This window comes from Silurus aristotelis (assembly GCF_946808225.1).
Source record: "Silurus aristotelis genome assembly, chromosome: 25".
Classification (NCBI taxonomy): Eukaryota; Metazoa; Chordata; class Actinopteri; order Siluriformes; family Siluridae; genus Silurus; species Silurus aristotelis.
In genome coordinates this window covers 14079846-14106264 of record NC_139598.1, presented here as the reverse complement: position 1 = coordinate 14106264, position 26419 = coordinate 14079846, and the positions used below count along the sequence as shown (strand labels likewise).

The 26419-nt window shown below is 39.4% G+C and overlaps 1 protein-coding gene across 2 annotated transcripts in view; it reads right to left on the bottom strand.

Moving 5' to 3' along the window:
* The window catches only part of zfpm2a (zinc finger protein, FOG family member 2a), a 167007-nt gene that overhangs the window by 85439 nt on the left and 55149 nt on the right, over positions 1-26419 (bottom strand). For both annotated transcript variants that reach the window (XM_083529853.1, XM_083529854.1), the window contains exon 3: positions 15449-15550. In XM_083529853.1, the coding sequence (XP_083385979.1) occupies positions 15449-15550 (102 nt within the window). The remainder of the gene's footprint in view (positions 1-15448; positions 15551-26419) is intronic.

Sequence of the window (26419 nt, the reverse complement as noted above, 5' to 3'; positions counted from 1 at the left end):
AAAGAGAGAGAGAAGGAAGAACGAGAGCTCTGTGCCCACACGTTCCTCCTCCTCTTCCTTTTTTTTTTTCTTCTTTACTTCGACTTTTCTTCATCACCCTCACTTTATTTGCCTCCTCGTAGAGACGAAGAGAGGTGGAGAGGAAGCTAACAGAGAGATAAAAGCTCCATGCACGCACACACACACACACGCACACACACACACACACACACACACACACACACACACACACACACACACACACACACACACAGACACACACAGACACACACACACACTTATCTGCTCATTATTTTCTTCTTTCTCGCATTTAAAGGCTGCAAATAAATAATAAACAATCTATCAATCTATCAATGTATCTATCTATCAATCTATCAATGTATCTATCTATCTATCTATCTATCTATCTATCTATCTATCTATCTATCTATCTATCTATCTATCTATCTATCTATCTATCTATCTATCAATTTCTGCAAAAGGAATCACAAGAATATTGTGGCTCATTTTCAGCATTGTTGTATGTTACTGGGTATAAAGTCTATTGTTGGTAATGTACAAAATGAATCTTTTTTAAATTCATATTTTCAGAGTTATTTTTTCAGAGTACTTCAGTTCTTTAGCGATCTCTGAAGGCATCCAGCAACAAAATCCGTTCATCTCGAATTTCACCTCTGTTTAACCCGCCCCCCTGAAAAAAAAAGAAAAAAAAAGAAAAAGATGACTTCATCGCAGCATTGTTGTGGGAACTCGGCTCATCTAAACGATGATAAATAGATAAACAATAAAAGGAATATCTATTTCTGATTGTGTTTATTCTGACAGCAGGCGGGCTGAGTCACACGCTCAGGTTCAGAGCTATTCCTCTATCTCTCTTTCTCTTTCTCTGAGTGATAACGAAGCAGGATGTCTCATCAGTCTTCCGCTACTAATTACGACACAATTCGTCTTTCTGCCAGTGGCCTGAACTTCTCTATTCAGATCCGCCAGTTGACGAAGCAAAAAAAAAAAAAAAAAAAAAAAAAAGGACTAACACTCGTTTTCTTTTTACGTTTATTGCTATAGTTTCTGTGTTCATTCTCTTTAGACTGCTTGTGCACTCGTCCAGCACAGCAGCTGTACATGCTTCTAAAAATTTATTATTTTTTAGTAGCACACGCATATGCAGATTACCAAACATGGTGGGACGAGGCATTGAAATTCCTCTTGCGGGCTGAATTTGCTTAACTGCGGCTGTGTGAGCAGCGATAAACAGAGTGATGATCCGGCAACACGTCTTTATCCGTGCTTTGCTTTAATTAACACCGGCGTGTTTGGTGAAAAGATGATTAATATGCCAATGGTAACTGCATAATTGAATACCGCAACACACACACACACACACACACACACACACACACACACACACACACACTTCTTTACCACGTCTACCATTATGACTCCTTATTGTTGATTATTATTGCTAGTATTATCAGATGTCATTTAGATGTTCGAGATAATAATGTGATTAATACCCCAGTGTGTTCGTTCGCGGTATTGCGGCGTCGATTAGTAAAGCAGAGAGATTCCTTTGATGCAGTTCTTCCATTTGTCCTCGAATGTCCTTCCTGTTTGCTTTTTTTTTTTTTTCGGACATAGATGAAGTCAAATCGTGTTTAGACACATTGTTAAAAGTGGCACACGATAGATTCATCGTTGTGGACATGAAAAAACACTCCGGTGTTTCTTAAAGGTGAAAAGTGGCACGAAATACGAGGACTGATGGATGCAAGTTTTATCAAATGTTCACAGCAGACAAATCCGAACCTTCTCTCCACCTGTTGAGTTAAACATGTTCCTGAGGTACCAGTGTCGATTCACCCCTAACTCTGGATGGAGTTCTCTTCGATTCGAGGGCACTCTGTGAAAGAACCATGAAGTTTCAAAGCAACTCAAGAACTACGAGGTTGGATTTACACTGGACAGTCTGCTACAATGGATTAGGACTGCAGTTTTTAAGGCTGTAAAGCTGCTTTGAGACAATGTCTATTGTTAAAAGCTCTACACATACAAGAAAAATGAACTGATGTTAATGGAAACTCTTAGTCAGGGGACAGAAACGGGCCTAACGAACGGTCTTCGAACAGAAAAGAAACGTGAATGGTAATCCAAAACATGTCGAATTGCAAAAGGCAGTCGGAGACGTAATGCTTGGTAATGTCAGTGATACAAACGTAAAGAGCAAATACTTCCTAGCTAAACCAGAGTCTCATCATATAGGATTTGAGAATGAGAACCCGAGAAACTGTGATCCTCAACCAGGATATCTAGACTCTGGCGGCCATGTTAGAGGGTCATGTGCTGCGACCTGAGATGATGTTCTAGCTTCAAATTCTTCGCTCCCATAACAAAACCGAATGTTGTCGAAGCAAAAATTGCCACCACGACAGTTGGGTTTTCTGGTACCAACAATGTCTTAAAAATAATTCTTCTTAAAAAGACTTCAAGAAACGTGGATTTAAAAAAACTAAAAAAAAAACGCAATCAACCCGAGAGCATACTCATGATGTCAGAGTTGATGATCCGGAAATCTTCTTTATGTATACACATTTTACATATGGACCACATTTTTTAACCTCCCCTTCCAGTTACCATTATCTCATAACATTCCTCTTCAAAAGTCATTCAGGAAACTTTCATCTTCTAATTCTCCTTTACTTCAAGCCTATTTAGGGTTGGACTGAAAAAGAAAAAAATTCCTCCTAATTTCTAACCAGATTTATTCTTACTTTTGCACATCAGGTAACCACACACTCATCCCTTCTGACCACGTGTGTTACCAAGTATTTAGTTTTTACTTCTGCTACTTTTCTAATGTTAGTTTCACCTGATTCTGGGTATGTGCTCAAATTAGTACGTGTTATGATCATTAGAACCTTTGCAAGAAAATACTTCCTTTAAATATAATACTTCAATAAACTTATTAATCCATGTGCATCCATTATATAGTTATAAGACTGAGGAATATACCCACCGAAAAGTTGGGTCCTGAAAGTTATTATTTAATAATAATAATAAAAATAATACCCTAACACAAATTTTTCAAAAAGACAACACAGAAAAAATTATTTGAAATAAAGTGAGCTGAATTCAGGTTAGTTTTCAGGTTAGTTATTCAGGTTAGAATTATTGTTATTATTATTATTATTATTATTATTATTATTATTATTATAGAGTTATTTCAGGTTAGAATTCAGGTTAGTTTTTTTTGTTAGTTTTTTATCTTTTTTTTTTTTTTTTTTTTTTGCTATGCCAGAAATTCATTTGTTAGCTCACCAGGCAAGAAGAAAAGATAATGTGTGCTGCCCAGTGGCATGTTTTGTTTCAGCATAACAACTGTAAGGAATGAATAAATGGTAGCTAGCATACATTTATAAAGATATGATCGGCTTTTTAGCTTGTACCATCAGCGTAAAAAACATTACTTGATGAGTTTATTTTACACTCTTTTTACATACACCATATGGGCTAAAGTTTGAATCTGACCGTAAGATTTGTATGTGCTTTTTTGAACATCCTGCACCAATTTTGGTCGCCATTTGCTGTTGTAATATCCTCCACTCTTCTGGGAAGGTGTTCCACTAGAGTTTGTGGAGATTTGTGCATATTCAGACACAAGGGTGTAAATAAAGTCAGGTACAGTCAAACCCTAGATAATTCGTGGTTCGGTACTTGCGGCTCGGAAAATTCGCGGGTTCCCATTTGGAACCCAAAAGTCGCGGGAATCCGCAGGGGGACTGAATGTTCAGGAACGTTAGGAATTAAATTTTAAACGATGTGTTTGGTCAAATACTGCACACTATGCCGTTTATACTGTGACATAATGTCTAGATGAATTCACTAAGGTACCATAGGGGCTGTGGAGGTGCATCCAGAATTCACGGATTTTCGGAACTCTTCGAAAAAAAACGTGTTAGAACGTAACCCCCACGAGTTCCTGGGGACCACTGTACTGATGTCAGTGTTCCGATTGATCGCAAAGTTGTTCAATAGGGTTGAGGGTACAATACACAATTATATATAGAATTGTGTACCAACTTTGTGGTAGTAGTTTGAAAAAAACAAAAAAACAAATTTGGCTTGGTCTGGTGTCCCAATACCATGGTTCATTTAGTCTAGTTAGATGTTGGCCATAAGCTTTAAAAATGACGTATAAGTGGTGTTCTGTCTTTGCATTGCATTAAAAATAAAACGAGCTAGCATCAGTAAAGATTAGCTGTTTTTCCTGTTTGTTTGTTTTTTTACTGCCTGGAAACTGTGAATAGCAAAACCGTCAGCCCGATCTAATGTGTCCATCCATGCTCTATCTCGACATGATTGCTAAACACACACTAAAACCCTTCATCCCATTACGTCGCCTCGAAGACTCCGATCTTCAAACGTCCGCAGCACAAAAAAAAAAAAAATCATGCGAGCTGCTCTATAGTAGTAGCCAGATGCTAATCACATAATACAATAACCTCCTGTGGAAATTCCTAAAGATACCCGACTGTGTTAAATATCGCCATCGGGTTTAGCCGTGGAACGTTTCTCTTGAACTGATCGCACGCTGGCTGGTCCGGCGTGAAAAAAAAACAAAAACAAAAAACAGACGTACCGTCGTGCACAAAAGCTAGCCAGGGTTCGACAGAGAGCTCCCAGGTTATAAATAGCTTTTAAAGTTCAGTGCTCGCGCTGTATCTTAATGCAGCGCTTTGTAACGGAGTTGAATAGTGGCACCTTTGTTTCGATTATAATTGCGGGGCCGTTCGTTCGGTGCCTTCAGAGTGCATTAGGCGTATTTCAGACCGCTTCCGTAACTAACAAGCATGACGTTTTTCTCTTAAAGCCTCTTAGTGTATCGGATCAGTGGCTAAATTTGAATCGGGGCACTTTGAGACGGCGAGCCGAGCGATTTGTCTAATCTCTTGTTGCATATTTCATCGCCCCAGTCAGCCACTGTGCTGCCTTGTGAGCATGTCTAGCCTCAGAAAAAAAAAAAAAATAAATAAAATAAAATAAAATAATGTATGTATGTATGTATATTTTATATACACACACACATGTATTGTTTGAAGAAAGTACCTGAGTAAAAGTATAAGATGCAAGTTCATATGAAGGAATTCATTCCATCATAATCAGTTGTGCTACTAATACTATAATTCACATGGCATTTCGCATCATTACATTATTCACGGTGTCCTGATTCAAATCCAGAAGCTTTTATTGTCATTTCAACCATAAATAGCTGCTGCAGTACACAGTGAAATGAGGCAATGTTTCTCCAGAACCCTGGTGCTTCATACAAAAAGACAAAGAGCTACATCACACAACATAGAGCGACTTAACACAACACAAAGCTAAGAACTAAAGTAAGTTGTCCTAACCAGAGAAGACAAAGTGGGACAGATACACAAAACACATAATATAGTGCTAACCAGTAAATCTACTGTATAATATGTTATACAGTACAATGTGCAAATAAGAGTACTTTAAATATGTACCTGTAAACATAAACTCAAAATGTTGGGGCGAAACAACAACAAAAAAAAAACAGCATTCAAACTATAATGTAATATGGGTAGAGCTGAAGACATGGATGTGTTAAGAAATACTTTGTATTAAAATCTATGTAATAATTCACTGTAAATTCTCGACCCTTTTTGTCAAGGCAGTCTGAACTGGCACAATAAACCCCGTCCTTAGACGAGTGGCCAAGAACGCTTCGAATAAAGATGACTGAACGCCATGGACGAAATGCTCTCACTGGGTGAATGAGTGGCACTGAGCCATGTCACTGCTTCCTGATTACACGGAAAATAAACAAGTTCAGAGCGGAAGCCTACGTTCCCCGCTTGCCGCTTTGCATACATTAAAATCCCGGCCTATAAAATCCCTGCCTATAAGTCGCCTTAAAACGCTTTAGGTATCAGCCGAAGCGGCTCTGACAACCTTATGAGTTGTGCCGTTATCATCTGGCCTCTCGGTGCGGATCTCCACCATGCTGATCGCCACTTTACCAATCTTTGCTTTCCAAGAGTTTTTTTCCCCCCCCGCACTCTCCTCGACCCCCCCCCCCCCTCCACATCGCTCTCTGTCCCCTTGCTCTCTCTACATGCTAAAGGCTTGAGGGGTTCAATCAATGGCGCTTTGATCTCAGCTGGAACTATAATTATTTAACATTGTTACAAGGATTTCTCTAATCCATCCTACCATTAAATCCTTTTTTACACCCTCATCTCCAGGAGTCTCTAATCTGCATCTGGGCCACACGTTCCCCTCTGACGACACCCAGACTTAACAGACTTTTGCGATTAATTAGAAGGGAAAATAGAGAATAAGAGAAGGGGGAAAAAAAATATTCTCTGGCTCTTCAGTCATGAGAAAGATGGATCTTGAGAAAGGTATTTAAAAAAGATCATACAGGTTGCTTGCTCAATTCCAAAAACTGCCTAGTGACAACATAGGGGCGAATGGTTTAAGCTGTGTTCTATAAAGGAGCTATGCAATTGAAAAAAAAGGTCTACTAGTTCTCCTGGCCCCGTCGTGTCATTTCCCCAAATCGCAACATGAATTTCATGCTCGAGGCATCGACCCACTAAGTGCCATCTGTTTGTTGCTGGGATGGGCTGAGGCAAATGCCGCACGGATCATCCTTTTTGGAAAAAAAAGAGACGAATTCAAAAGGTCCCGACGGCTCGCTGCAAATATTTATGCCCCGGCTGTTTTCGGTGAGATATAAATAGAAGTGAGGTGAACGCAAACAATTGTGGAGGCACCTGGTGCAACTATCACTGCCATCTGCTCCTCAAATTCACTTAGCAAGACGTGTGAGTGTTAAAAGCTGACGGGGTTATTGTTGCATCTATGTCATGAGGGGCAGGTCGGTGTAAACTTGACCTATTGTAGGACTAAAGGAAGTGGAGAGTGGGTTTTTTTTGGTGTGGTAAAATGCTTCCTGGTTGGTAGAAACTAAGCAACTGAATGCAAATCCAAGGATACATCCTGGCTCTTTTTTCTCTGTACCAAGGCAAGTGCCAATGGCTAGTACCCAGTTGGCACAGAGAGATGAGTCAGGCCAGGCCCGACAGACTCTATGGGCCACAGATTCATCAACTCAGAGGTTTGTAAGGCTCAGCGATCTGGCTGTGGGGTGATAAGCTCTAGGTGTGGGTTACTCAATGTTTGCTGGATGATCCAGATACCTTGACCATTCAGAATTGATTTGTGGGTGAATGAAACATAGAAAAATCTTTTTCTTTTCTTTCAAAATTCTGCTCTGGCGAAAAGGCCAAATCCTATCTCAGGGTACAATGAGGGCTTTGTTTATTAGTCTGGTTTTCAAATCTCATTAGATTTTTTTTGTCATTCATCCATCCATTCATTCATTTATTCAAACACTCAACATTGAGTAGGATGTCAGTCCATAACAGAACGCCATGCAATGTATTGCAAAAGCATTGAAATTTTTTTTTTTGGGGGGGGAGTAGGAAACCTACAAGAAACCCACTTTGGGAGTCCATATGACACCCTACACAAAGTAGCTGCTTTGAGACAATGTCTGTTGTGAAAAGCGCTATAAAAATAAACTTGACTTGACAATCAGTAACCCAAGCTCATGCATGACCCGGGGTGGCCAGTGTTGGACGAAGTACACGAACCATGTAAGATACATGACTCCAGTAAAAGAAAAAAAGTTTCCTTTAAATTGGCACTAGAGTAAAATTACAAAAGTATTTGCCTTCAAATGTACTTTTCCAAAGTACTATGATTTTATTATGGCTATAATGTTCCTGGGGACATGGGGTATATCGGTAGAAGAATGCTGAAGATGGAGCTGCCAGGAAGAAGAAAAAGAGGAAAACCAAGGAGGAGGTTTATGGATGTGGTGAGGGAAGACATGCAGGTAGTTGGTTTGAAAGAGGCAGGTGTACAGTAGAGGACAGGGGGGTATGGAGACGGAGGATCCGCTTTGGCAACCCCTGAGTGGAGCAGCCAAAAGAAGATGAAGAAGAGAAATGTTCACCACTGGGGCACCCGGCAAAACAGTAGCCCAACAAAAAAAATTCAACATTTGAATGCAACATTTAATTCAATTAGCTGTTGTTACTTCACAATAGGATGTCCTCTTCCCAAAGTCATTTTTATTTCAAATAATGAGAACTTACTATTGTCAGTTCTTTACAGTACTTGACTTTTAGGGCTTTTTATCAGAGATGAGCATGATCAGCAGTTCATTACCACCCTTCCCGTTCCCCGCTTTCCTTTTCTGCCTTGAGGAGTATGTCAAGATACGGATCAAAGTCGTCTGCGATAATTAGCAAATTGCTGTACAAGCTATCGGCACTAATATACGCCAGTCTGCAAACATCCATAACGAGGCGAAATCGAGTGCGAGATTGGCGAGCGGATAAAAAACACACATCTCCGGCGTGAGCTAAGTGGGTGTTCTGCGAGTCTAACCTGGAGGTTCTCAAAGCGGCAGTGTTTCCTTTGGAACCGTATCTTACATGGTTTCACCACAGAAATCATTTGTGAAAGAACACTAAAAAGAGAACAGTAAAGAATTCAAAGCATACAAGAAAGAAAAAAAAAAACAGGGCTTATAATGATTAAGCGATTATAGAAGAAGTTCAATTAGAGCGATGAGAGGCTCCGGTTGTTTGGTTTTTTTTTTAGTACTAAAGACAAATTGCGGAGTGGGTTTTAATGGATTCTTCACAGCAGGTGGACTTGGTCAAAGTCACTTCATTAAGAAAGCCTCCCTCTTTTAGATGTAATGGCCATTATACATCCCATTCAGATAGCCTTCTGGAAAGTGATTAAGAATTATCTTTTTGCCGATCGTAATCGTACCTGGTCTAACTTAAGCCAAGGAATAACAAAAGGAAGCGAAGCTCTCCGGATCTGAATGCTCACAAAAGGCAGCGATAACAGGATAGACTGTCTCAAAACTAAATAAATTTGCTTTTAATCGCTTTGCACAGGAAGTCATGTCATTTCAGATGTTCATATTTGATTGTCTGATTTTCCACTTTATTCAAATTATAACATGCTCATCTGACTTTTTCCTGCACAATAGAAGCAATGAAAAGGGGGAAACGTTCTTTCAACGGAGACGCGATGTGCAAGTAAATTCGGTTATTACGCACCCGAGATGAATGCCCGTACACTGTACTCCTGTCTGAAAGACAATTTTGTCATTTTCTCAAATTTCCTCTACGCAAAAAAGGAACGTTTTCTGTCGGAGAACAATGGAAAGTCTAATTTTCAATCTTTTCTGACCAAATCTGTGGGCAGGTAACATCCTACAGTATGTTAGTCTTTGGCATTGATGGGTGTGGAGGTGTGGGGGGTGGTTAGGGAAGGGGGGCGTATGTGGGCATGCAGACGAGATGTTATCGGAGTAATACGACAAGGTTATCAGTAACATGGACAAGCATGGGCGAAATCGGCGCGTCCAAATTGAAACGGATTTGACAAATTAGTTTCAAATAACTCTCGGGCCCAGTGGCTACACACACAGTGGTACACACACTCGGCGTAAAAATTGAACGGTGCGACGATTATCCTAACTGCCAGAGACAAAGTTCAAATTGATAATCAAGCTGTCGTCTTATGATTGTTCTATGCTAAAAACTAAAGGCCGATACTGTATGTAATAATATATGAAATAGGCTCCTGAGCCCCGGCTTGAGATGTGGGATATTTGCACTGAGAGTGGAAGCGATGTTCAAACATTGGCGATTGAGATTCTTAAACTTACCCAAGAACGAGTTACGCTGTGGAAGTCGCACCAGTATGATAATGATCTACAAATCACTCTCAGACCAGCCCAAAAATGGGTTGTTATTGTAAACGTAGCACAATATAGACCTGGATTAATGTGGACGTAAGACAGGACACGTATTCAAACTTTAAAACAAATTTCTGTGTATATTGTTCCTTACACATTTTATACATCAACAATATATTGTAATGAATGTACTATAATCACACTCTTGATGTCACCCGAATGAGGATAGGTTCCCCTTTTGAGTCTGGTTCCTCTCAAGGTTTCTTCCTCATAACATCTAAGGGAGTTTTTCCTTGTCACAGTCCTCATGGCTGCTCATCAGGGATAAATACACATCGTTCACCTTTACTGTTAAATTCTTTAAAGCTGCTTTGAGACAATGTCCGTTGTGAAAAGCGCTATAGAAATAAATGTGACTATTAAAAAAAATTGACCATAATACATATAAGTGACAGTAAGACAAGTTGGCATTTGTATGGCGTTTTTTTTTACATTTGCATCAATAAAAAACTATTTATTCATATTTAAGTATTAGTACATGGGCTCTACCACTATTCATTAGAAACTGACCAATATTTTGTGACCAATATTTTATATATAATTTGATTTCTCTTCACTAAACTGTTTCTCGAGCGTGTTCTCTCAGCACCGCTGCTGCTATGTGAATATGACGCATCACAATGCTACAGAAACCGAGGCGTGTCCTGAGAATCACATAGAATACAGATTAATATGGCAGAGGTAGAGCTGTAACTTCCTGCAGACAGAACAGGAAATGAACATCTGTTTTTTTTTTTATCTCCTTTTTTTGCACTATAAAGGCATGTTTGCAAAAGGGCCATTCGTTAGAAATCAGAAGGCACTTAAGTATATTGGCGATTTGCTGTCTGTCGACAATAAAAAAACAATAAAAGTGAACTATCTGTACCATACTGAATTGCACAGCATGATATTTTTTTGGGTTGCATCGTATTGCATTGAATAGCATTGTGATGAATCGAAATCGTATCGCACTGCATGGTAATAGGGGTGAATCGTATCTTATCGCATCAGTATCTGCTTTATATGCATTTTGAATGTATCGTATAGTTGGCTACGCATCAAGAGGCGAATCGCATGGGCCTCAATTATGGAGATGCACATCCCTACCATTTATGGTATTTTAAAGTTAGATTCACACATACGGCGACTTGCAGAGACAAACTCTCCCAAAGTTGTTTATTTTCACTTCACTAGCGACATTTTGTGACTTAATTTTTACTTAGGCCACTAGATGTGGGCGTGTTTAGAATTTTGACAAAAAGGTGAAAAAATGTCAAAAGCAACAACTACCAATGGGAGTAGAGCCAGCATGGAATGCATCCAGGTATCACGCTTTCGAGCAACTTTATAGTTAAGTGATGAGTGAATGCAGCGTAAGAGGAAAAAGTATATGGGCAATAAATTTGTACCCTGGAGGAAATCTCCGTATTATTAGTTTGGTATTGTTTAGGGGTGTAACAGTACACGAAATTCAGGGTTTGATTACAAACCTAGGTTTTTAAGTCACGGTTCGGTTCAATTTCGGTACCGTCGGAGGAAGAAATGCAAAACATAAAATTGCTTGTCGTTTTTTTTTTTTTTTTTTTTTTTATTAACGCAGTTTATTATTATTAACATTTGTGAACATCAACAGTTTACATTTCGAAGAAAAAAACATTTAATAAAATGCCTGTGGTTTAAATACTAAATAAAAAAAATATATATATACTGTATATTAAAATAAAATGGAATAAATAAAATTAAATGCAACACAGGTTTTTATTATATTGATTCAAGTGAGTAAGCAAATGGCACAAATTAAATCGATTTAATAAAATAAAAAAATGGAAAAAAATGAAATGAAACAGTTTACATTTGTTAGACACCATTTGGGTAATACAGATGTGTATATATGTGTTTGTGTGTGTTTTACATTTAATATTTACTTTTCTAAAGATCTACGTAACTGTTCTATTTAGCATACTTTAACAGATATCTTCATTCCTTCCATCCTTCATTCATTCACTCCCTTTGAAATGTGGAATTTTCAGGATTTTTTAATTCTTGAAGCTGGACGTAAAATGGGAAAGAATCCTTATCGCTAGACTGTCGCAAAAAAGTAGGGGGTGAAAGCAAGTGGACGCGATTTCGTGCGTATGCAGAACACATGCTGAGTTTCGCAAATGCGCATTACAATTTGTGTTACCGGTATGGTATTTTTGTGAGGGAACTCAGATTGTAACTATGTTCCTCATGTAAAAAGGATGGCATTCGGTACACGCGTGATGTACCGAAAGCCCTGTACCAAAACGGTTCGGTGAGAATACGTGTACTATTTGACCTGTATATATTACCTGTAATATTTGAGTCTAGCTAGTGTTATGCAGTTGGGTGAAATGCTTGAAAAGCATGTGTAGGCCACATAATCTGCATAGTAAAATCTCCAATATCGCACCTCGACCAATTTGTGTAGTTCAGTATACTGTTGGAGTTGGAATGGGGAGTGATTTGGAAGTTGCACTAGCGTTAGTGTTGAGGTGCATTATTGAGAAGACTCTCTCTTTATGGAAAAAAAAAAGTTTTGCAAAGGTCAAAAGAGAGGGTTTTTTGTTTAGGTTTTATTTCGATTTGTTGCGTCTACTGATCCACTAGGCAGCAACTATTTTTTTTTAAAAACGTTAAGCCTAGACAATCTAAGGTTTTTCGCACCTGGACATGGCAGTGTTCTATTTCAATTTTGTCTCGTTTCAAACTATACCTAGTTTCCATCTGGTCCTTGTAAACGCGCACATCAAAATCTGTGTAAGACGCTAAACCGTCTGTTCCGCAAGTCAAAGTCTATGCTTTTCCTCTCTGTTCCATCTTTCATGTTGTACCTATACAACCACCACCCACCCCATCCATCTGTCTCTCTTTGAAAAACTAGTTTTTTGCTGTTGCCCTGCGCTGGACGCGTTGCTTCCTCCTTTTCCTCGTTCCTCTCGCTGGCCCCTGTCGTCGTGGGCCTGACCCCCTCAGCCTTGCCTGACGCGTGATCGCGGTGATGCTTATTACCAGCCGTCTCCTGTGCTCTTATCGTATGCTGCCAATGCTCATTTCCTTCCTCAGATTGAAATGCAAATGTGAAATTTAATGATAAATGCATCATCTGATAGGGCCTGATAACACTGATTCACTGTCAGCGTAAAATACACACCCTGGGGGGGGTTTCTTCCTAGCACCAACTTTCCCAAATCCGCTCTTTTTATTTATATATATATATATATATATATATATATATATATATATATATATATATATATATATATATATATAATTTTATTTTTTCTTTTATAACTGTATGTACCTGCAATAAATCCTTGAGGTCAAATGCATTAAAAGGCGAATCATATTTGGTTGTGACCGGCAACGTGACGCCACCGGCGAGCAATAATTGCTGCTGTTGCTATCTTGTTCGGTGTATTATCCATCACTTTGATGAAGTGACTTTTAAGAAGATAGAGAGGAAGGGGGAAAACAAGATAGAAAAAAATTTTTTTCTCTTCAAATTCTCTGAGAAAGCCAGGAAGTGGGGCGGAGGAGGGGGGGAATCTGCATGGTAAAATGAGATTCCTCAAGAAGAAAACGATAAATGATTTTTGTGTGTTTGCTTAAGCTTTCTGTCTGGAGGGGGGGAGGAAAGGGGGGTGTCCATGAGAAAGCACATGCGTGCAATAAAGCTTTGGAGCAAAGCCATTTAATCCGTTCCATTCAGGCCTGCTAACTTCTCTTATAATTCATTGGCGATAATAAGTTAATTTAAGTCCATCATTCCAATAGTCTTTACAAGGTTCTCTCAAAATGCAATTTAGTCCAATTTAGGACGCTTGTTGGATCACTGAAGCATTTAGTGTCACAATTTCTACAGACCTCCACGCCATTTAGACACCTGGGCACAGGAAACGAGTTATTTTTACTAAAGCTAGATCGCGTGTATCAGTCAAAAGGCTGTTAAATTGTTTTAAGATTAGTTACAAGATAAACGTGGCTTCGGGGACCTGCGGGAGACAAATTAATGGGGACAAAATAAACTAATCAGACATAACATTATGACCACCTGCCAAATATTGTGTCGTCGTCCCCCCCCCCCCATCCCCCCCTTTTGCTGCCAAAAACAGTCCCGATCCGTTGAGCATTAACAGCGGTAACTTATTCAGCAGTGTGAGCTACAGCAGCTTGTCTGTTGGATCGGACCACATGCACCAGCCTTTACTCCCCATGTGCATCAATGAGTCTCGGCCGCCCATGACCCTGTCGCCGGTTCACCACTGTTCCTTCCTTGGAGCACTTTTGATAGATACTGACCTCTGCAGATCGGGAACAGCACACAAGAGCTGCAGTTTTGGAGATGCTCTCTCCCAGACGTCTAGACGTCACAATTTGGCCCTCGTCAAACTCGCGCAAATCCTTACGTTTGCCCATTTTTCCTGCTTCTAACACGTCAACTTTGAGAACAAAGTATTCACTTGCTGCCTTATAAATATACCCCACCCACTAACAGGTGCCATGATGAAGAGATAATCAGTGTTATTCACTTCACCGCTCAAATTGTTATAATGTCATAATGTTATGGCTGATATACGCCGCTATTTCAGAGTTTTATTAAAGATGCTCCAACACCTTACTAAGACACTTCAAGCTGTGTTTTTAAGTCTTGTACACAAGTTACATGAGTGCAGCTGAAGATGGCTAATTTTAGCGCTCATTAAAAGCTTCCGCTCAAGTGTTTTACCTTGTCAAGGATATCTTTAGATGCCCTGCTATTGAATGGCTTAAATCCCCTGATCCCAGATGGATTCATTTAAACTGTGGCATAATGGGCTGCTTACAAGTGATTACTAGCCGTTAGCTAATGGGCTAAACGCTTGAAGGAAGGCCAGGGACAATCTGATGTCATCCAAACCTTGCCAGATAGCCCGGGCGAAATGATCCGAGACCTTCAAGGCTGCAGGCTTTGGGTTTGTACACTTCAGTCTGTCTTTGAGCATTGTTCTGCAAAACACAGCTTTTAGATTTTTGTTTAAGGCTTGTATTGGCACTGGGAATGTAACTGGTAACACATCTGCAGCTAAAATCGATTTCCGGTTTTCTGGGTATGACGTGTAAAAAACGCACATCCGGCCTGTTCAGAACACTAGTGTTGGCTGGTTCAGGAACGATTCGTTCATTTTGAACGATTCTTTAATGTGACTCGGAAGAATGGTTGGTCTCAAAGAGCGATTGGTTCATTTTCTGAGCAAAGCATCGCAAAATCTCTGGAGGTTTTGTACAGGAAACAGAATTGAGTAGTTCAACTTAAAAGAACAAACGACTCGGACCAAAGGACTTATGTCACGTGACTCCCATTTACGCTCTGCAGGTATACTGTATATACATATTTTCATTATTGGAACTATAGTTGACGTTTGTGTATGTAGACGTGTTTGGGGATCTGCTCATTGAAAATGTAACATTTTATTTTAATTCAGATCAAAGGAACGACTTAAAAAAAGGATCTGTACATTCCAATGGACGAGATTCTAAGAACCAAATCACTAAAATGATCCGATATTCCCGTCACTACAGAACACTTACTTGGACCGTCCCACTCTTCGGTTTCCAGAGGGGGAGGTCTGGTCTTGTTATTCTGTCCTTCCATGTCTGTTTCCCCAATCTCTCTGTTGCTGGTCTCTTCTCCTAGAATGAGAAAAAGAAACGATATGTTACATTTATTTCACTTTAATACAAGGCTGAAGTGCTAATAAGAGAACAGAGGTAGTTTTAACTGAACTACAATTCGCGATCATATTCCGCATGAGCTGAGAAAATGTCATTTTGCGACGCATCTCCTATGCAGCACACCGATGAAAGTAAAAACGTAGTTGTAAAATCGTTGTCGAACATATGGTTCGATGCTTCTAGGTTAAAGTCGAGATACACTATATTGACAAAAGTTTGTAAACACCTGACCATGTTTTTAGAACCCCTCCATTAGCTCGTATAATAAGCTCCACTCTTCTGGGAAGATGTTCCACTAGATTTTGTGAAGATCTGTGCTCATTCAGCCATAAGGGTGTTAGGAATGTCAGGTACGGATGTAAGTGATGTGAAAAGGCCTGGGGTGCAAAGTTCCAGTTCCTCATTCAGAGCTCTATAACAGCAAATCTTTCACTCCAGCCAATATAAAACATATCTTCATGAAGCTGGCTTTGTGCACAAGGGCATTATCATGCTGGAACAGGTTTTGGGTCTCCTATTTTTTTTTTCAGGCGAAATGTCATTCTACTGCATCTAACGACGTCCTGTACAACTGTGTGCCTCCAACTTGGTGGTAACAGTTTGGGGAAGAACCGCATATGGCAGGAAAAGTCAGGTGTCCCAATACCTTTTACCATACATTGTATATTTGTATATATTTTAGTTTTTGCTTTACTCTTGATCAGTGGTAAAATAGATTTCTACACCGGAAGCTCTGACTGTCTTTCGGGTAGCGTTTCTATAGCAACCGCTCGTTCGTTAATGACGGATAGACCGCAAGATTTACGTTTCGTTTATTTTGCGTTTTACGAGTCATTCGCAAAAAAACAACAAAAAAAATAATCATTGGATTATAAGTATTCTGTACTATTTATAGAACAAGTCTTCACAGGACCAAGAACTTGTGTCGTATGGTCTCTTTGTAACATGCCAAGCATGATGTCATTCCAAAGTAAAAGGGCTGAAGAGACAATGGGGGGATGTTTATAGCTGCTATAAGTGACACTCGTGTTTCACTGATGTTCCACAAGACTTTTTCTATAAGCGTATCGTGTAGAAGAGGAATAAAACACCTTGGGAATGTGCCATAATGAGGAAATAATCAGATTTTGATAATCAAAGCGAAGTTTACACAACAAACTGATTTTGGAGTATTAGAGGGACCCGTGGTGACGTGTCTTCTAGCCTAAAATAGTCTATTGTTCTCACTGGACATCTCCAGTGGCTCAGTAAATATGTTTTGTGTGACTGTATGGTGATCCCAGGAGAGAGCAAGAGAAAGGAAACCACACTGGTATAGGAGGATATGGGGAAGTGTGGGGAAAGAACTGACGGTTTATTACTGTTTGATCTAAATGTTTGTGTTTCCTGAACATCCTGGATTGTTTAGCAAAGTTCTAACGCAGAAACATGCATTTTAAGAGTTCATGAGCAAAATTTTCAATTATGAAGCAAAACCTTATTCGTCGTATTCAGTCCTTACGTAATGTCTACGAAGTTGCAAATCTGATTGGTCAGGACGTATTGACGGATTTGGTTAAAACATTTTGTTAGACATCTTATTAAAATTGCAACATGTTTAATGTCTGCTAATAAACATACAACAACAAATGTTTGTATAACTACATGATGGAACTTATAGAAGTTAATTACAGTAGTATTAAGATCTTTTGATGCTGCACTGCACTGCACTGCACATTGTACATCTTACTGTTGCATAAATGACAACATTCTACCACATGTTCCCTTCTTGCACTCTTATGGTCACGAAGTAACAAAGTAAATGTGATTCGTTACTGTACTTCAGAGGCTTTTTTTTTTTTTTTTACGCGTATCTGTACTTTACTGAAGTATTTCCAGTTGGGGAGATTTTGACTTTAACTTCACTATATTTTAAAGTCAAACATCTTTCTTTCTACTCAAACGACATTTTGTGAAATCGGTAGTTCCTTATTATTTATCAGGGTTGAGGGCGTACTGTGTTTTAGACTTGTTGTAGACTTGCTTATATCTTTACAACTAAACAAAATGTCTGTGTATTATATTTTATATTGCTTATCTTGAGCATGGTTGTCAACTTGCCATCTGTAATTAACATTAAAAACAATACAAATGTTGATTTATGCAAATTGCTTCATCTTGCATACTTGAATGTTTGTTTGTTTGTTTTTTTATTTACAGAAAGAAATGACCTAGGGTGAGTGAATTTGTTCAAGGAGAAATTCCACATGCAGTCCTCATCAAGCAGCCAGTATAAGCCTTAAAATGTCGAAATTGACGATAACTCAATATGTGGCTTTTGCATTTTTTGAAGTACACTTTAATACATACAGCGAATAATGGTTTTCTATAGTTATAATAAGCAAAACAGCTAATCAAAAAAGTTAAATTTTTTAAAAATCCAATTAATCGGAATGATATTTAATCAATTTTCCACTTTTACCACTGCTTTTGCACTTTATACTGTATTTTTTTAAATATTATTTATAATATTATAATATATATATATTGTACCCTTGCACTCTTCAAAAAAGTTGAATCTGATATAATCTAATCTAATCTGATGGCGGGGAGTTCAAATCCCAGCACCACCAAGCCGCCACTGTTCACTGTTCACTGTTCGATTAATAGGTTTTCGGCGAGTACAATCCAACCCAGCTATCGGCATCTGTAAAATCGGTCGACCTCTGTTTCACTGCCTAGAAAAATCCCCTTAAAAAGGTAGCACCCGATCCATATGAATAATGTCATGCGTAAAAGAGATCCAAAAAAGATAATAGTTTTGATCAACTCGCAAAACACCAAATATAAATTTAAAAGTTTTTGAAATCCAACTTAACTGTTTCCATTTTACTGAAATCAGTAGTTACTTGTAACTATTCTTTTATTCGCATCATGGAAAAGAGAAAAAAAAATGGATGTGATCATCCATGGAAGAAAACCCCCATGGTGGAAGCAGATGCGTCTCCAGCCGAGATTTCTGTATAACAACAACTGATAAGATTTACAGCAGAAGGAAACCAGATCGACTGTCAGTGCTGATAAGAAATCCCGCTCGTCTCCTTTAACAGTGCTGTTTCGTAATGAAGATCTCTTCCACGCCAGAACCCTCATGTTTCCTCTCTCGGGCTGCCAGCGCTGGAACAGCGCAGGATGTTGAAGTGACCTTACTAACGCTCCGGAACGGCCTCGCTGGTGCTCGGCGTTAAAATATGAGCCCGTTCGGACAGGTTAATCTACACATCGAACGTCCCTCGCCATGCTGGCCGTAAGCCAGTTAAGACACGGCTGACTTCAAAGGCGCCGAGTAAACACGGGCCTGAAAAGGATCGCGTCTTCCTGGGCTGGCTGTGGACTACAAGGCACGAGAAGTGCGCAGCGATGTCCTAGTTACCGAACACGAGGTCACTGTGACCTACATTTCTCTTATGCAAGCTCTTTTTTTTCCCTCTCCATTCCCTTTACTATTTGGAGTATCAGACCCAGAGCACCTCTTTTGCATACTCCTCATGTATAATGATGAGGATAACAAAAGCAAGTATCAACAGTTCCTCCACTAAGTAGCAAGAGAGGGAGAAGGAGGTGGGGGGGAGCAAGTGAGAAAAGAAAAAGCCAGGGAGATAACATTAAAAGCAGTACCTTGATCTGGGGCGAACATGTAAGCCCCTGTAACGAAACGTATTGCGACTGTTTAATTACTGCTCGGGAAATGAAGCTACAAGATGAGTCCTTAATTAAGAGGTGATTAAGGATTTTCTGCCTTCTATCTCTCGCTGTTTGCAATGCATTTTAAACACAAACGCCGAACGGCAACCTCGGAGAGAACGACGATGAGGGTTTCCTAGAATATAGCGGGAGTTGGCGATGGTGAGGTGGTGATGTGCTAATGTAATAGACGGCTAAACATAGAAGGCTGAAAAGAATCCGTAACCTCGTTGCCATCGAGTCGACTCTTTAAACACCCGAATGCCACAGGGAGCTCGGAGCAGATTCGGGATCGTTCGATGTCTTATAGATAGAAGTGCTTGTTTCAGCCTGATGTCCATTTGCAAAAAAAAAAAAAAAAGATAAAAAGAAAAAAGATGTTTGCCTCCGGCACGAGTGTAGGAATGAAGGAGGCCAAACAATAGAAGAGCGAGAATGTCATGATTGTGTGTGCTTGTCCATGCGAATCGGACATTCTCCCTTGCATAATGTTACACAGGTCAATAAGCTTACAGGCGATTTACACAAACGCCTCCTCCAGCAAGGTAGAAACAAAGTCATATTGGCTCACACACACACACCTCCCTCTCAGCACTGCCTTCACCAGCACAGCCCTTGAAAATGTCAATCTGCAGATTTTAAGGAGATCTGAGCCTCTTAATCCGAAACAAACCGAGACACACAGATGTTGGGGGGAGAAAAAAAAAGATTCCTTTCATAATGTCCACGGCTGCAGTGAATGAAGTCTGGCTACTTTTTAAGGAAAGAGGCAATTAAATATTGACAAATTCTCAATTTGGGGGGGGGGCTTAATATTTGAAGGTTGATCTTCCCTTTTCCATTGAAACCATGATGAGGACAAAAATAAACCAATTTCTGAATCTTAGGATTTAAATCAACCGAACCACATCTGGTCATATGGACACATTTGGTCCAAATTTTCCCAAATTCCCTCCACTCTTCTAAAAAGATGTTCCACTAGATTTTAGAGTGCTTGTGGTCATCAGCCACAATGGTGTCAGTAAAGTCAGGTAGGTGATGTAGGTGATGAGGCCTGGGGTGCAGTAAGCATTCCAATTCATCCCAAAGGTGTTTAGTAGGCTTGAGATAAGAGCTCTATTGGAGGCCACTTAAGATCTTTCTCTCCAAACCATGTAAAGCAGATCATAATAGAGTTTGCTTTGTGCGCAGGGGAGTGCAATGCTGGAACAGGTTTGGGTTTCCAAGTTCAGATAGACGTTCGATACAATTGTGTGCCTCCAGCTTTGTGGTAACAGTTTGGAGAAGAACCACATATAGCAGGAAAGGTCAGGTGACCAATTAAAGCTCATTTTGCCCTTGTATCTCAGTGGGTAAAACATTGGACTCTGGATTAAAAGGACAAATCCAAGCACCATCAAGTTACCACTGCTGGACAATTGAGCAAGGACCTTACCCCCCTCAACTGCTTAGTTGTAAGCCGCTGTGGATAAAGATGTCTGCCAAATGCTGTAAATGTAAATGCACAAATTTACATTAATGTATTAAAAAAACAAAAAAATAAAAGGCATTGAAAATCCCTGCAAAATTTTACAGTACACTGGTGGAACGAATTATTAGTGGAAGCCATTGCATCTGACTATTTTGCGAGCTATAAATTTACCATCACTTGTTATTTTAGGCTTGGTCTGGAAGATCTGACTCACTTAGACAAGCATTTATGGTTCGTTTCCTCTACCGAATGATGGCTCAGCAAAATGCATTTTGCACAAATTTTCAACCACATCTGGACATCTGTTATTGGAAAAAGGTGCAGAAGAGATGTGACTGTATCTTAATTAGCACGGAGATAGCGGTAAAACTATGTGTAAATGATTCGAACTCTTTTCGTTTCCTGTTTTACAAAAGGGTAGTCCCCGAGTTACGATGGTACGACTTGCGATTCCGCGATGACAAGTACGATATGACAAAACTGTACAAATAATAACGCATCTCCCGCCTTGTTCAGTTGTCCCGGTGTTAGAGCACGTATGTGTTTTTGTCGATTCAAAGCCCAATTTTAGCTCGTCTCACTCTTTTTAATCGGTGTTGGCGGACGCTGAAACGGGGCACACTAATGAATAAAGCTTCAGGTTTTTACTGCTTGTTTTGTCTGGCTATGCCCTCTACTCACAAACTGGCACTGTCACATTTCTATAAACCTACACATTTATATCAGGCATAACATTATGACCAACTGCCTAATACTTCCAAAACAGTTGTGACCCATTGAGCATTAACAGCAGTAACTTCTTCAGCAGTTTGAGCTACAGGAGCTCGTCTGTTGGACTGGACCACACGGACCAGCCTTCGCTTCCCACGTGCATTCATTCTGCAGGTTTCAACAAGACTTTTTAAAGACCATAAGGAATTACATTTAAGACCTATATCACAATAGGAAACACACACACACACACACACACACACACACACACACACACACACACACACACACACACACACACACACACACACAAATATGTTGTTAGCAACTGGCCTTAACCAAGACCTACTTCATTTTGTTCAAGCCACAAAACTTGAAACTTACAGAAAGCTGATTGGTTGTTGCATGTTGGTCTCATTTGAAGTTGTAATACAACAAATTGGATTTGGACTAGAGAAAGAACTACAACACGAAGGAAACAAACAAACAACAACAACAACAACAACAACAAAAAAACATTCTAAAGTGCTGTATGAGCATTTCAATGAACATTACAGGTAAAGTTACATGGACATCTAGTTACATGGGTCTTCTTGAGCACCAGTTCTACTGTCTGGTTTGATCCCCATGCCAAAGAGGCTCTAGAGTTTTTAGTCTAAATCTGAACACAATCATTATGTTTAGAGCCTTCAGTTATATGTGGCATGCCATTCCTTTTAAGTCAGATGTGAGACCGACGGATCAGGAATCTGTCTGCCTGTGGTTTTTTTACTCATCTTTAAAAGGAAGGTGACATTTCACAGTTGCTATAAAAACAAAAAAAGATGACATCCAACGAAATAAAACAGTGTCTCGAAATTATAGACAAGGACGTGATGGGGGAGGGGGTTGGTGTTTTAAATTCCCAGGTCCAACTTGCTGCCTTGTTGCACCTTTTGCCGTCCATAAACATAAAATCGACCGAGCCCAGGCGGGTCCGTATTTGAAGAGATCTCCGTTAATCATCAAAGAAAAGACAAGGTCATGTATTGAGGATTGAGGTCCCTTTTTTCCATTTCCCCTCTCTGTGTATGACCGTCTCGATAGGTCCCTGCTCTCCATCTCATGTTTATTCACATCCCTTCGCTCAGCTCAATCTATTCAGTGGCACAGACTTCATTTCACACCAAACTATGCTGTTTCAATACCATTACGTGTGAAGCCATTGACTGGAGCCCCTCGACCATTTCATGGTACATGACTACGCAGTGGCTCCACTGGAGCCGAAACGCTCTCCAGATAGTTTAAAGTGGTCACTCGGAAGCGAGCTCTCTGCAGTTCTCTCTCTTTTGTACAAACGCTGCACGGAATTCGGGGAGGACTGATGGGCAAGCTTTACTTCTGTGAGATGGATTTACACTCGTTATCGTGACATTTTCGGGGCAGAGTTAGACCAAGAGGGGGTTTGCACCGCAGATAAAAACAGGTAGAAGAATTGTGCTCATATCAGTCTTATTTTTAAAATTGGGCTCAATTACTTCTAGAAGGTGTTATCGTGTATATAAAGTCTAAGACTTGTATATGTTTCTTAAACCTCCCATTCCACAAGAAGTTTCACTAGATCTTTATAGTGGGCTTGTGGAGATGTGTGCTCATTCAGCCGCAAGGGCTTTAATAAAGTCGGGTAGTGATGTAGGTGATCTGAGGAGGCTTGGGGTGCGGTCAACGTTTCAGTTCATCCCAAAGGTGTTTAGTAGTGTTGAGGCCAGAGCTCTATAGCTGGCCACTCAAGATCTTCTTCAATCATTCTAATATATCAATTATGTGGTAACGGTTTGGAAAAGAACCACATATGGACGGAAAATTTCAGGTGTCCCAATAATATAATGTATCCACTATTTCAAGTTTTCATGAGAGCCCTAACAGGAGTTCTGGATAACGATGTTTTATGATGTCTTAGATGTCTGTGCGCTGATTCACCATTACTGTTTTAGATCTTCAGCTCCATTTCGACTGCTCCAGATGTTTCCTTTCTCTCATGCCTACATACCTCCCGCCTCTTTTTCCTTGTTCGATTTTTTGGGATTCGCGTTTTCACACACAAAATTAGGGTTGTGACCATTTACAGTGTTGGGAATGGAAATTCAAGTAGCATGGGCTTGTTATCAACATGTGAGTTGGGAAGAGTTACTATGCTTTTTGTAACAGTTATTACAACATAAACATATAATAATGAATAACACTTAATAATAATAGTAATGATGTCTTTTATATATAATGATGGCATAATAGCAATTAAGTCATTGGTCTTCGGATCCAAAGTTCAAATCCCGGCCACACCAAGCTGCCACTCCTGGGCCCCTCACTGAGACCCTCAACCCCATAGCTGCTCAGTTGTATGAATGTAAGAAATGTAGGTTGCTCTGGATAAGCGTCTGCAAAATGGCATAGATGTAAATGTTTATCGTCTGCAATACAATTTCCTTTTGCTCGTATTACACACAGAGTTGAATTATTTTACTGTAATTACATTGTTGTCGAATTACAGCTTATTCATTAGTGTTTCATGTGATGTGAAGGTGTGAGGTATTTTCTAGGTGTCATTCTCGAACTCAATGTTGGCACGTTATGAGACCGAGTACACAAGCTTAAGTTTAGTAAACCATGCTACAGTATATTACACAAGAAGGGTATGCTGGTTAGCCGTTACGTTTCAGCTGTCGCTATGGTGATATCAGAGACACCTTAGTTATACTAAATAAATAATTTTTTTCTTTTTCTTTTTTTAGGAAAATCATCGTTGTTTGTTTAAAGATGGAACATTTAAATAAAAGAAAATTCACTGATGGGGGAAAAAAAGATGGGACATTATAATCTTGTAACACACCTTTAAACACCTGAATTGAGGTTTTTTAGCCAATAGAAATGAAGGAGGCAGGATGGTCAATGTGTGGTAAAACAACAACAACAACAATAATATTAATAATAATAAAACAAATAACAAACAAACAAATAAATAAATACGATTCTTACGCTATTAAGTATTAGTGTTTTTCCATTATCACAGTTTTTCCGTTATCTGCACATTTGAGAAAGAAAATATTGCCTTTTTTCTAAATCATTCTCTCTCTCTCTCTCTCTCTCTCTCTCTCTCTCTCTCTCTCTCTCTCTCTCTCTCGCTCTCTCTCTCTCTCTCTCTCGCTCTCTCTTTCTCTCTCTCTCTCTTTCTTAATTTTAAGTGCTTTATTGCCATGACAATTAATTCTACCCTTTTATTGTATAGATATAAATGCCAATACAAGTGTAGAATTCAATGTATGAAATTAATAAAATATAGAATTATTTCTACTTGAAGTGCAGAATTAATTGTCTTGACAATAAAGCATTTACACTGATGGAGAGAGAGAGAGAGAGAGAGAGAGAGAGAGAGAGAGAGAGAGAGAGAGAGAGAGAGAGAGAGAGAGAGAGAGAGAGAGAGAAAATAATATGCAAAAAAAAAAAAAAAAATTTCAAATGTGTAAACACTTAATAGCATAAGAATATTATTTATTAGTTTGTTTGTTTCATCATTTATTATTATTATTTTTATTATTATTAAAGCAAGTACAAAAAATAGGTAATGCAAACAACCAGGGGGAAAAAAATAAAAAAAGTTAAAATACAATCAAATATTAATAAGTTTAAATTACCATTAAAACAATGTACATAATTTAAAAACAAATGTTATAAATACACTATAAAATCACTATGACAGGCTTTCGAAAAATACGCCACTGTTATGCCAGGAAGAACGTCACAGGTTTTTTTTTCCTCCCGCTGCGTGACGTGCTTTAGAGATGTAAGTTAAGGTCACCCCTTTCCACTTTACGCATTAGGGAACGTCTAGAACCACTCGGTTGCTTGACCTTTTAGAACTGTAAGAGGCTTTGCGACTTTGCGGCGTTAATAAGAGCGTGGCTATATATGCTAATGAACATGACAGCTTCGTTCTTTGGGTTTCGAGCTTTTAAGACCTATTATGGCCTGAAACTTTTGATGGAAGCTTTGGGTTTTGCCCGTGACAAGTCCATTTTGAGGCGACGAAGATTCTCAGTTCCTTCTGTTAAGAGCTCGGCAGAAGCTTGCTCGCTGGAGACCTTATTCTCCTCTACAGTCAGGGGGACTGATAAAGGCGCAGGGAAGAGTGGCTCCTATTGAAAGGAGACGTTCAATTCAACACTAATTACACCATGCCGTCACTTTGGAGAGGGTTCACTTAATCAAGAGGGTCCTTCTTCTGTCTTCGTATGAGGGAGGAATAACACGCGGAAAGCGTTTAATGCAGGAATCCTGTTGCCTTTTTTTTTTTTTCTCTCTCTCGCTGCTCTGGCATAAGTAGGGTACATTTAAGCCATTTCAACTCGAATGACTTTAAAAGAGATCTAATAGGGAAGAGGATCAAGAAAAGGAAAATAATGGCTACACCTGATGAGCGTGCACTTCTTGCTAAACATTTAAGGAGGAATATTACAGTGGTGGGGGCGGATTAGAGAAAATGGGAAGAGTACTGGAAAATCTGACGTACGTAGCTGGACTATGACAAGACCAAGATTACTTAAGTATCTGTAAAAGGAATACTTCGGGCTAGTGATGTTCTGAGTTTGCGCACAGATTTTTGCTAAACCTCTTGCAAAAGAATGTAGCTATCAAACGCTAATTTGACACACTCTGAAGCCAATAAAAAAAAATTTTTTTTTAAATAAAAAATACATTAAAAAGGCATCATGTGAGTTTTTGCTACTTACAGTAAATGCAAGAATAATGGAATTTTTTTACCCCTAACTTTCATCAGTCATGAAACCGTGCCCTTTGCAGTGTTAAATACGACACTACCCACTTCAGCAAGTCCACTGTAAAGAGTTGGATATTAAGTCATATGTTATAGTAATAGTCGTCTGCTTGCT